General features: G+C 35.7%; 1 protein-coding gene across 11 annotated transcripts in view; it reads left to right on the plus strand.

The window, feature by feature from the left end:
* Positions 1 to 12,519, plus strand: part of CTNND2 (catenin delta 2) — a 631,469-nt gene that overhangs the window by 237,203 nt on the left and 381,747 nt on the right. For all 11 annotated transcript variants that reach the window (XR_008434168.1, XM_053959428.1, XM_053959656.1 and 8 more), the window contains one exon: positions 5,788 to 5,900. Coding sequence is in view for 10 of the 11 variants with exons in the window: in XM_053959428.1 (XP_053815403.1) it covers positions 5,788 to 5,900 (113 nt within the window). In the remaining variant the exon portion in view is untranslated. The remainder of the gene's footprint in view (positions 1 to 5,787; positions 5,901 to 12,519) is intronic.

Below are 12,519 nucleotides of genomic sequence, written 5' to 3' on the forward strand. Positions count from 1 at the left end.
GCTGCTAAATCACAACTTTCTGTCCGCTACACCTCCAGGTCCTTCCTGGAGAGATGCTGTACTGCTACATGGCATTCCATCCTCTGTGCAGGACTGTTTGTTTTTCTTTTATGAGCTTCATGACACCCTTGCTGGCCTATTCTTCCAGCTTGTCAAAGTTCCTCTGAATGGTAGTCCTGCCCTCCAGTGTACGAATTGGTTTCTTCAGGTTGGTTACCTGGAAACTTGGACTTGCTTATAGGTGCAGTCATCTCTCCATTGAGATTCTGCAAGAACATCCATACCCACCACTGAATTTCTGAATCTGCCACCTCTCTGCTTATCTAATTACCGTTCTGTGAGCTTTTTCCCTCACCCCTCATCCCTCATGTTATTCAGTATAATAGAAGCATGAAACAATTCAGTGAAAAAGGATAAGAACAGAACAAATGAAAATGCAGTCCAACAATGGAGAGTGTAGAGAATGTGAAAGTTGAGTGGTACATTCTAAAGCCCAGTTTTGAAGCTTTTGAACAACATTTAGTGTCAGATGCTAGGGGTGTTTTTTTCCTGTTTTGAAGACACTCTGTTTTCCTTCTATTTACAGGATGGGTTGTCAGGTCTGGTTTATGTCTGATGATATCTGTCCCTATATTTCTGCCAAGTTAGGCTTTCTTAGGTTTTTCTGTTTTCCTTAGGAAGTACATGCTCCAGTTTTTGCTACTCATGTGTGTTTGGTACAGTAGGTTAAAAATAGTTTGTTGCCAACATCTGAGTAGTGGCCTTCAGTGGAGTGTACAGATGTAGAGTACATGGAATTGTGCATGATGCTATATATATATATATCTATACACATATTTGGGATGTTAATTGAGGTTTTTTTTTTTTCTTGTTTAATAGGTTACAAAAAGGCAGAGCCAATGCTGTACACTTCTACAGCCTGTGTACTTCTTGAAGTTCTGTGGTTTCTAACATATTCCTCTGAAAGACTTCAATCCCAGAGACAATTTATTTATGTAGCTGGAGTCAGGTTTCCTGTATTCATCTCACCAGGGATTCCCAACCTGGATTATCAGTGCTGTTATTTGTTTGTATTTGAAGATTCAAATGATCACCAGTGCCCCAATTAGGTTTTGTATAGCGTATTTGCAATCAAAAGCTAGACACTTCTCCTTTTTAATGTCATGACCTAAAGATTCTTAGGAACCCAATGATTTTGCGAGCCTCTTGTGCCTAAATTCAGATTTTTTTTTTTAGGTTTTTTTTAGCTGTTTTTTACTGTCATTACTGATTTTGCTATGTCTTTTGCTTAGCATTTTTACACATCTCTTTGAGAAAGGATTGAAGGATTACTTTAAGATGGTAAAGGATGAAGTAAAATGAGATCAACTCCAAATACCAGCCAAATTTATTTGCCCTATTTTACCCTTCCCAACATTCAAATGGGTCACTACAGTAGATGGCCCATCAGATGTAAAGCATAAAAAATAACAAAATGCCCTCTGGTTTGGTGTGCCCTGAGCTCAGGAGTTCCTAACTCGTTCAAAGGCTGTGAAGATTTCCATCTTGCTTGTTCAGTGTCTGGCCCACTGTGAAATGTTATGACCTGACTCAAGTTATATATTGTACTTGAAGCTTTCGTGGCTGCAGAGAATAAAATACAAAACTCATGCTGATAATGAAAGTACATTGAATTGCCATCTACGGAATAATGAATTATTTTTACAAAATAAACCCCACCATGGTTGTGAACAAATACAATTTTTTTAAACATAAATTATTTCAGGCCCTAGCAGATACTTTGTATCACTTCAAAACAATTTGATAAGGTTATCATGAAATTCTTCCCTTTCCAAGTTGCTCTCTTGAGTTATTTCTCTGGATTATTCACATCATTATCTCTGATCTCTGGTGGCTTCCCACTCCCACATCCCCTCTTGGTGCCAAGTGCTAAGGACTCCCATGCTGGTCACTGCACTTTGTAGTGCCTTTGCGTGGGCACTTGCTTTGGCATTATTGCCCTTTGCAGCACAGTCCTTGAGGCTGCTCTTGACATGTTATTATGTAAATTAATTTTGATGTTGCATTGTAGTTTCTGCTATTCTTCATTCTACAATTGTCTTGACAACAGATTTGCATAATCAGTGAGTAGTAATTTTTTTTTAATTTTGATGTTCTGATTAGCATGATTCAGATAAATAATAGAAAGTTGTGAAGATAATGCAACGTGGCATGAACTGGTGAGAATGATGGTAAACACAACAAATAATACAAATGATGGAGTCAGGTTCATTGATTATTTTTATAAAATGTAAGCAAATGCTATTTCTGGTTTCAGTCTTCTTGCACTATGACAGCTGCTTGAAATCTAAACATATGGATTTATTCAAATATTAGTCACTCTCACTGCTTCCCAAACAAAGAGAAGGAAGCTTATTAATTTGTTTTCTGCCAGGATTTCTTGGTATGAAGGGAAAACAGATTCACAAATCTTACTTGAATTCTTCTTTCCTTTTTTCAGTCCAAAGGCAACCCTGTGGACCTGCACCTTTTTCATGGGCATGAGGGAATACCAAAGAAAACTGCTTATTAAATTCAATGTAGAGGACAATTCTTGAAGTTATAATTGTTTGGCTCTGTACATATTCCACCTCCCCACCTTTTATTTCCTTTCTTTCATTTCTAACTTCTGGTGGCATCTGACAGAAGATAATTAAGTAAGAAATAGTAGCAATTAAAAAGCCAGTAGTGAAGTTCCTGTTCATGTTTTCTAGCCATTTTCTAGGTGTATTAGAAACCCAAGGTTATTTCTTTCTTAAGTGATCAAGTACATCTCTGCTTTCTGCTTGAGGATTAATGTAGATACAACTGCCCTTTTCTAATCATCTCTGCAGGGCAGGACTTAAATTATGTGGGCAGTGAAGCCAGAAGACATCAATTTGTACATCTTAAGAACAGAAGAGTTTCCTCAATAAGGAACCAGGGAGAGAGAGAATGAGAGAAACTCCTTAAACCAATCAGTTTTGGGCATTTGCTGGAGTAGCACTTTGTGTAATAGGACTGAAAGAGATTTAGTGGAGGATGAGTCATGAAATGTGCTAGGAAAGGAAAGAAAGATGGAAGGCAGAAGAAAACAGAAAGCAGTAAGTAGGAAAGAAAAATAAATGGTAGAGTGAAGAGTAGAAAAGTATATTTTGGAGACTAGAATAATAAGCAAAAAAACATTCCGTGGACAAAGTAATCAAAAGGTTTCTGGAAAAGTTGTCAACCAGAGTGATTAACCAAAGGAATGCAAAGCATAGAAAAGATATGAGAAGATATACAATCCAGACAGATGAAGAAAAAAAAAAAGTCAAAATAATATTTACTTTTGAAATATTTCATAAAATAGGTTTGGGGCATTTCTGTATTTAGCTGGCTTGGTATAGCATGGACAAAAGGGAGAAACTAGAGAACTCCTACTAGACTTGAAGAACAAAAGGAGCTGCACTTTTTTGTCTCAGAAAAGGCAAGTAGGCAACATAGAGAGTGAGGAGCATTTGTTTCTGAGTTCTTGGTGCTTAACATTCTCTTAGCAGCGTTGTGGGGACAGCTGCACCTGCTCACTAGGCAGGTAAGACAAGTGCCCATGCTGAGCCACAGCAAAGAGCACTTCTGACCTGCCTCATTTGGGATAGTGAGAGCTGAACTGACTGGGTGAAAATCTGTGCTAAGCACCTAAATTTGCATAGTTGCGCTAGAATCCATTGGCTTAAAGATGAAGTGGGACAGAATAGCTGTTAAAGTTCTGCTTGTATTTTGAAAGTAAACATAATGCTCAGTTAGATTTTCTTGGGTATTTTATACTATCAAAATTTCTCCAGGCTTACACTCTTTGATTTAAGCATGCTGGCATGGCAAATACTATACCACTTTGATTTTTAATTCTTCAACAGTTTAGTAATATTTCTATTACAATCCTTTCTGCATTAAGGATGCAAACAAGACTTGGATTTGAATTATAACTCTTTGAAAGCCGATAAACTGTCTCTTCAGCTTTTCAGGCAATTGATTCTTCTAGGTGAGAGAAATGCTCTCTGTGGAGGAGGCGTATATGAAATAGATGATTATTGTCAGGTGATTTTTGTTAATCGTACCTTCAGACAACAGTGAAAAAGATGTTTCTGCATACTACAAAAATGTGCAGAGAATATTATTAACTATTGATTACTACAGTAGTGTTGATATTTAATGAGCAGTGATGTTTTGGTCTTTACACCAATCTGACTTTCAGTGGTATTCTTCTACTCTGTATAGCTTTGTTTGGAATAATAAATTCACAGTTAAGCAGGCTTTGTCACATAGTCAGTGGCCATTTAAGTATTCACTGACTATTTCATGCTGAATATAACCTATGTAGATGTCTCCCTTTACTCGTAGTGCATGGAAGTTATTCCATGACAACAGCAAGAGAAACAAAGAGGAGTGATCCAGCTGGATTAATCAAAATGATGACCAGCCAGTTCCTTCTTACATTTCAGTTATAATTTGCCTAATTTCAGAAATTTGAACAAAGTAATGCCTTTATTTACCCTTGATTACTTGGTCAGAGGTTTTAGGTGGGACTTAGAATGAATACTTATAAATCCTACTCTACTTCCACCATTTCTTCCTTTCTCTCAAATACTAAGTTCTTCAAAGTCACTTGGTGGGCATAAGTCATGACTCCAGTAATTTCCAGTGCTGTTCTGCCCAGCACCTTGCTAGGGACTCCCTCCCATACCTCTGCATTATAGGGAGATAGTTTTGGGAAAAAAAAAAAAAAGGGAGCAAGAGATAATGGGTTCATTTGTGTGGATAATGGAATTATTTGAGAAATGGATTCTCAAGATATTTCTCCTTAAGCCTTCAACAAACCTAAATAAAAGGGGCAGGACAGATGTTTTTGTTTACTTGTGAAAATAATGCAATGTAACTGATCAAAATGAAAGGGCAGCAACATTCAACAAATTTACAATAACCATAACTCCCTAAAGGTATTTAATTTTTTTATTTGATAAAACTAGTGCTACAATATGTGAGGAAAGTAGCCTTTTGAGAAATGGTGGAGATTTTAATTATATTTGTTTTCCTTTTTTTTTTTTAATACAAAAAGAATCTTTTGTGTATAAAAACACCACTTTATAAGTACCTTTATAAGCTCTGTGGATAAATCTTATCTGGTAGGACTGGTTTGGTTTCCTTGATAGAAAAAAAGAAAATAAATTAAATTAGTGGTAGGAATTTAAGCACAGCTTTTGTCCAAAGCTACTTGAATTTCCCTTCTGCACATCATTAACTGCCGAAAATAGGCTGTGCTCAGGCCATATCAACACACCTTCCATTTAGTTTCTTTCACTGGTGTATACAGTGATGGTTATCTTTTTAAGTGCAGAAACTTAAATTAGATTATCCACAGAACTTAGCATTTTTTTTTTTCAGTAACACAAATTGTACTTATTCGTGATCACATTTAGGTCAATTTGCTAAGCTCTCTATGTTACTGAGAGATCTGCATGAACTCTGTAGGCTAAATTATTTAATATATTTAGAATTTCCTTTCCTGATAAACAGTTTTATTCTATGACATACATCGTTAGAATAAATGAAGGAACCAGTAGGTGTCACCACAAAAATGTGAACTCTGAATGTGTTAAAAAAGGAAAAAAAGAAAACTTTGTTATAAGATATTAAGCTAATAATTCTTGCACAAATTTCATTTTCATGTGCTGAAATTCCTTTCTTATCTCAAGAGAAGTCAAAGCAAATGGTTTAACTTACTTTTTTCAGGAACTGCAGTTTGAGAGACTGACTCGAGAACTTGAGGCTGAACGTCAGATTGTGGCGAGCCAGCTGGAGAGATGTAAGCTTGGATCAGAAACTGGAAGCATGAGCAGCATTAGGTAATGTACAATTTGTTGATATCTTTATAATTAGTAAATTTTGTTGCTGTTATGAATTATCACCAAGAACAATTTTGATTTTTTTTTTTGTAAAAATAATACACACTAGGAAGCATGAGATTTTAGTAGAGTTTGAAAATTTGCATTATGACCTGCTTTTTAAAAAGAAAATTTCTTGCAATTTTGTATCTTCTTTGTTCAGTAACAAAATAGTAGTCACATTTGGAATTCATTGATTTGCTGGAGTCTGAATGGATTTTCAGCAACTTGTTTCCACTACCAATACAGCTATAATTTTCAGCTGAATATTTTTAGCTTCCTAATTGCAGAGATGTGTTGATAAGTTTTGTGAACCTGTTTAACCATAATTTTATCATAATTCAAGGTATTAAAAGGTTTAGAATGAATTATGTGAAGCTGCTGACCTGTCTTCAAAATGTCAGGTATATCTTCATCTTCATGAGGAGATATAGTCCCTCTCTTTGTGTAAACATTGGTTTACTCTAAGAAATTGTTCTGGTACGTTGTTTGGAGGATGATGAGTTTATTTAAGAAATTGTAACAAAAGGAAACTGATCTCTTGATGAATTTAGTGGAAGGGAAGACTTTGCATTTTTTAGCTTCTTGAGAAGTGTGTTTCTTTATTTTCTCAGTGAACCTAATAAATGGAAGATGATGGTACTTGAGTTTCAAGAATTGAGGAAAAAATAAGTTGTATAGGCATGTGTTCTTTTTTTATCAGTGGAAATATGGATAGATAATATTAAGTATAACATGCCAAACTTAGTGCAAAGTTTTATGTGATAATAGTAGCAAAACTACAAAAAGCATTGATCACTTCCTCTGTTTAAGCAATTCAAACTACCCTTCAATCAAATGAATGATTTTTCCATAAGTACGAAATAATTATTCAGTAGAATACCAAAGATGTAACAAAAATATGGAATGCAAGTTCAATTAAAATGGCAGAAGTCAGAAAAATCTTTCACTAATTCAGCATAAGCTGTACATGAAGTTGACTTAAATGTAAGCATTCTTAATAAATCAGGTGAGAATTAACTCCTTAAGAATGACTCTTATTTTATATAATGTTTGTCACCATCTTGACTTGTTAACGTTAGAGAAAGTATGTTACTTAAAATTATTTAAGCACAGCCTATATTGGCATGTCAAGTGTGCTTCTCTAGCACTTTAAATTTTACATATGTTATGACTGCATTTTGAGAAAGTTATCTGAAATACATTTGAGTAATAATGAGGTATGTTTAAATAATGTTATTTTAGGATTATTCCAGTCAGTGGTATGAAGGTTGGGAAATTTCTTGTTGTGCAGGAGATGTTTCCTTGGTGAACTTTTTTCTTATTGATAAATTTATACTTTTGAGTTATCAGTGATACCAAGGTCAGATGACTCAGAATGAGTTCTGAGACTCCAGTTATTCAAGAAGTTTAATAATTGGACTGTTAATCTGTCAGTGAATAACAGAAGAATAATGGAATAGAATAACAGAAGAGATGTTATGCAAATTTTTGTCTTCTGTAATTTGCACTTGAAATGTTTTACATATGCGGTTTCTAGCATTTCAACTAAAAACATTCTAAGAAATACCTGAAATATTGTTTTGCAGAAGATAACATCAAAAGCTTACAGATGGATAACTGTCCTTAGACTTGGCAAGTGATATAAAGGGGAAATAAATAATAATCTAATATTGTTGGGTTGTTGTTTATCCTATATGTATTAATTGAGTAATCTTCTGTCCAAAAATTTTTAAATCCTCATTAGAGGGGCTTAGAACTAACACAAATACAAAATGAAGTCAAGTATCCTTCTGACTGCTGTGCTGACAGTGGTCATCCAGATTTGAGAAAGTTTCTTTAGCATTGTATTCTTTGACATATACTTAATCTGTAGTCATTTTTTTAGGGGATTGGGGACTGTATTCAAATAGGAATTTTGCTAAAAAGGACTTGAGCACATTCTTTTCAGGAACAAGTACTTGGCTGTGAACCAAAGGCAGAATCAGTCACTTCTGCTAAAACTGAATAAAATGCTTAGGCCAAAACTTGTGAACTCTTCCCTTCCCCAGTTTCCCTGTTGGCAGACTCTGAACAGTTCATTACTCAGCCTGCTGAGTATTAAAATTTCATGATACATTCCATAAGGAGACAAGTCATGTTTTATGCTGCTCCATTTCTCTGGCTAAAGTGCTTATTCCTTCTGGGTCAGACCTATCAGTCTGTCACTCCCTTTGGTTTGGGGGGCAATTAGATACAAGCATATCTTTAGAGTTCTTCAGTCTCTGATAGTTTTAAGTACATACTAAAGAAATGTACTGTTAGCAAATCCTTAAGTTTCCTTTTCATAGTCTTTATCACTGTTTTGAGCAGTTTCTTTGGTTTTTTTTTTTTTTTTTTTTTGTTTTTTTTTTTTTTTTTTTTTTTTTTGTTGTTGTTGTTGTTTTGGGTAGTTTTTTTGAAAAAGCCTTAGTGTTCAAACTGAGGAGCATAGCTCAAGCCGAGCCTACTTTTCCTCTTTGAGCACAGCATTTGCAAATTGGTCAGGCAATAAACTTTTTCTCAACTGCATTACTACTTGCTACTGAAATTGGTAGAACTGATGTGCCATTTGTTACTGAAAGTCTCTTGAGACTGTCATTCATGCCTGAGTGACTGAAGCAATATGCTGATGTTTCTGTATCTTACAAGTAGCAAAAATACAGTGTAATAAACTGAATAATGTGGAAAACATACCTGCTTTGTATATGCTTTTTTCCAGTAAAGTTGTCACCCTTAGAAATGCCTATGTTATTCACACTTTATTACCAGGAAATGTATGTTTTCCTTAGGTAGATGCAATTTTTGCAAATTCACTGAAAATAAAAGTACAGGAAGTCTAATTGATAAACCTATAAAATCCTTCATTTCAAGAAAATTGAAGAAATAGCTGGGATGCATTGTGACATAGGTAGACAGCTGCTGCTCTGTTGGTCAAGTAAAAAAAAACTTGCAATTACAGTTTTCCTGTACAGCTATCGGTGTTAGATCTAATTTAGGTGACTTATTGTGAAAGGATATATAGTAGTTTTTGTAGATATTTAATTTTAAAGATTGAGAAATCCAGTAGTCTCATAAGAGGTGAGGCTACTGGAACCTAGACCTGCACAGACTGGGGAAATGGGCTGAATGGAACCTTATGAAGTCAAATTCATAAATGATTTGCAAATGCATCTGGGATGGAGTATCCCCTTCTTACAACACAGGCAGGGATAGAAAACAGCTTTGCAGAAAAAGATCTGCAAAGCTCTCTATCTGCAAAGCTTGGAGGTCTTTTCCATCCTAAGTGATTCTCTGAATTACTGTGATACTCAGTGATTCTCTGAGTCAGCAGTGTGTCCTTGCAGCAAAGGCCAGCTGCACCTTGGGCTGCAGCAGCAAAGGTGTAGCCAACAAATCAGGGCAAGTGATTCATCCCTTCTGTTTGAAACTCTTGGGCATACACCTTGAGTGCCATGTCCAGTTTTGGGCATCCCACTACAAGGAAGACATCAGCATGTTGGAGCAGGTTCTCTGCAGGGCTGCCAGGAAGACTAGAGAGCACCTGGGGTGTGAAAAGAGGCTGAGAAAGCAAGGGGTTTTAACTGCAACAAGAGAAAGGGTCAGGAGGGGCCAGCTTCTGATTGCATCCAGGTAAAGGAAGGATGTACAGAAGACAGGGCAAGAGTGTTCTCAGAGGTGCACTGGGGTAGAATGATAGGTGGTGGATGGAAGCTGGAACACAGAACATATTAATTAGGTGTAAGGTGTTTTTCAGAATAAATTTGGTTAAACATTGTCACAGGTTGCACTGATAGATTCTGGAGTTCCCATCTGTAGAAATTATAAGGACTTTTCTGTTCCGACCTAAATTTTCCTGTGTTTTTTTATTAGTATTTCTTCATAAATCCTGGGAATAGAGTTTTATTAGTATTCTAGTATTCTTTTTTCCCCCATCAAATTACAGGCTCCCCATAGTGGTCATAGCATCAAGGCTGCCAGAATGCAAGAAGCATTTAGATAAGTCAGGCACATAGTTGGATTCTTGGGGCTGTCCTGTGCAGGGCCAGGAGTTGAAGATCCTTGTGTGTATCTTTGACTCAGGATATTCTATGATTCTATTCAAGTATTTCAGAAAAAAAACCCTCTCTTATCTGAACTGGTGAATGTGTTTGCTTTTGCCTGTGAATATGGGTATTAAAATAGAATATAGATATTAAAACAAAGTTGAAAAATACATGGTTAGTATGGATTCTGGAGCAAAATATGAGCCAAAAGGCAAAGATATGTTTGTCATATTGTGAGGACAGGACAGAGTTTTTTTTAATGCAAAGAGTTTGATCAACAGTCCTGTATAAAAAACACTGCAACTTTCAAGTAAAATTTATACACCATCATAAATATAGAACATACATTTCAATACGTATTAGAAAATAGTTTAGCCTGCATTGTGGTTCTTTGTCAACTCAAGATTTATCAGTTAAATATGTTAAATTTTTTCACATTGGTTTGCTTATGGTAATATCTCCAAATGCTACTGGGAAGCTTTTAACTTGAAAACAAAGATTAAAAAAATCCTTTTAATTAAATGTAAATTAGAAAGCTAACTTTTAAAAAGAAAGAAAAAGTCAACAGTTATTGCAGAGCAGAATTAAAAAGGATCAGTGTTTTATCATTACCTATGAAAATGCCAATTATAATGTTTGTACTTATTTTTTAAAAACAAGCCAATAGTATGGCTATTTTTAACAGGATTTTAAAAAGTGATGTTCTTTAAAGAGACGGGCATTTCACCAGTGGGAAGAGAAGATTTTACTAAACTTTTGTCAGCAAATGTTGTAGCTCAAATTTAATCTCATTCTGCAATGTGGTTTGCTTAGTAATTCAGAAGCTGAATAAGCTTTGTTTTTTCACACACTGTTGTTCATCATTGTGGATTGTGTAAAGCTTAGCAATTCATACTTGGATGAACTTTTGTCAACTCAATTAATAAAAAAGTTTATCTGAAATAAAATTAAAAATGGCAATAAAAGCATGCAGGTTTTTGAACATGTAAGATTCTGAAAATATTCGTCACAAATTCTACAAGTCAGAATTAATTTGCTGTGATAACATTTTGTAGGCATTTTTTTGTTGTGTCTTCCCCCCTGCCACCTTTGTATCACAATGATTTTATATTGCTATAAGTGATCAGGTCAGGTAGAACCTTTCAAAAATATGCAGATTGCTCTACTCCTGAAGAGAGTTTTGTCAATGTTAAGCATGGTACTATCAGATATATTTCTAGATCTTGTGCAAAGCTTATCATGTGTGGGCTTGTGATAAAGCAAAACATCCCAGTAAAAATATGTTGTGGGTTTCAAGGTGAAGAGATTAAAAACATCCTACCATTCTTTGCTAGGAAACCTAGTTTTGGTTATAATGCTGTTAAGCCAGAATGAAAATGAAATTAGCTGGAAGGAAGCATTCAATTAGAACAAAACAATGGGAAAATGTGCAAGAGTTTGTTGTACCAGAAGGTTTTCATTGAAGTGTTTGCATTATTTGAGTTCTTTGCTATCTCTGGAAGGCATGAATCCAAAAAAAATACCTTTAAAAAGCATCACCACTGCCAAAAAACCAAACCAAAACAGCAAAACACAGATATTTTCTTTAAAAAAGTTGAAAAGATGGTATTTTTCTTACATTCAGAATCCTTAAGGAGTTCCTTTGCATTATCTCAGAAGAAAAGAAACTGAAGCAGCCTTTGTCAGACCATAATTAAGAATGAACAATGTGGGTTTAATGCTTACCACTTTTTAAAAGGTTGATTTGATTTGGTTTGTTGTTTTGATGTTTGTTTGGGTTGTATTTCCTATGTCGGTTTTCAGCCTATAGCTTAACTGGGTCATTGAGGGATTCTTCCCTACACCATTCATCTTTTCCAATAATTGACTGAGCTACCACAAAAAATGTTTGTGACTTTGTTGGGTTGCTAGGATTGCTAGCTGATGGTGCTAGCTCACTGTGCTAATGTGTGCCCAGCTAGGTAATAGCTGGAATCCTTCTGAAAATAGCTGGAAGTACTTCTGAAAATTGGGCTACTGATTTCCATTCCCAGTCACAGCATTTAGGCACTTCTCATGATGGGAAGATGGAAGGGTGGGTGCTGATCTCTTCTCTGTTGTGAGCAGTGATAGGGCTTGAAACAACATGAAGCTGAGCCAGGGGAGGTTTCAGTTGGATATCAGGAAAAGGTTTTTCACACGGTGTGTAGTTGGGTGCTAGAACAGGCTCCCCAGGGAAGTAGTCACAGCACCCAGCCTGAGAGTTCAAAAAGTGCTCTCAGGCACATAGTTTGACTGTTGAGGTGTCCTGCTCTGGGACAGGAACTGGGAGACTTGATGATCTTCATGGGTCACTTCCAACTCAGCATATTCTATGTTTCTCTTATTCTGAAATCTTGGAAATCAGAATTTTGTGGAATATAGTAAGTTGTCCAGAAGTAGAATGGGTAGATTTTGCTTATTGTCACAACTGTTACAGTGTACCAGGCCTAATTTCCTACACAGTTTGACATCAATAGTTGATGTTCCTGGTGTTT

This window comes from Vidua chalybeata, chromosome 1 (assembly GCF_026979565.1).
Source record: "Vidua chalybeata isolate OUT-0048 chromosome 1, bVidCha1 merged haplotype, whole genome shotgun sequence".
Lineage (NCBI taxonomy): Eukaryota > Metazoa > Chordata > Aves > Passeriformes > Viduidae > Vidua > Vidua chalybeata.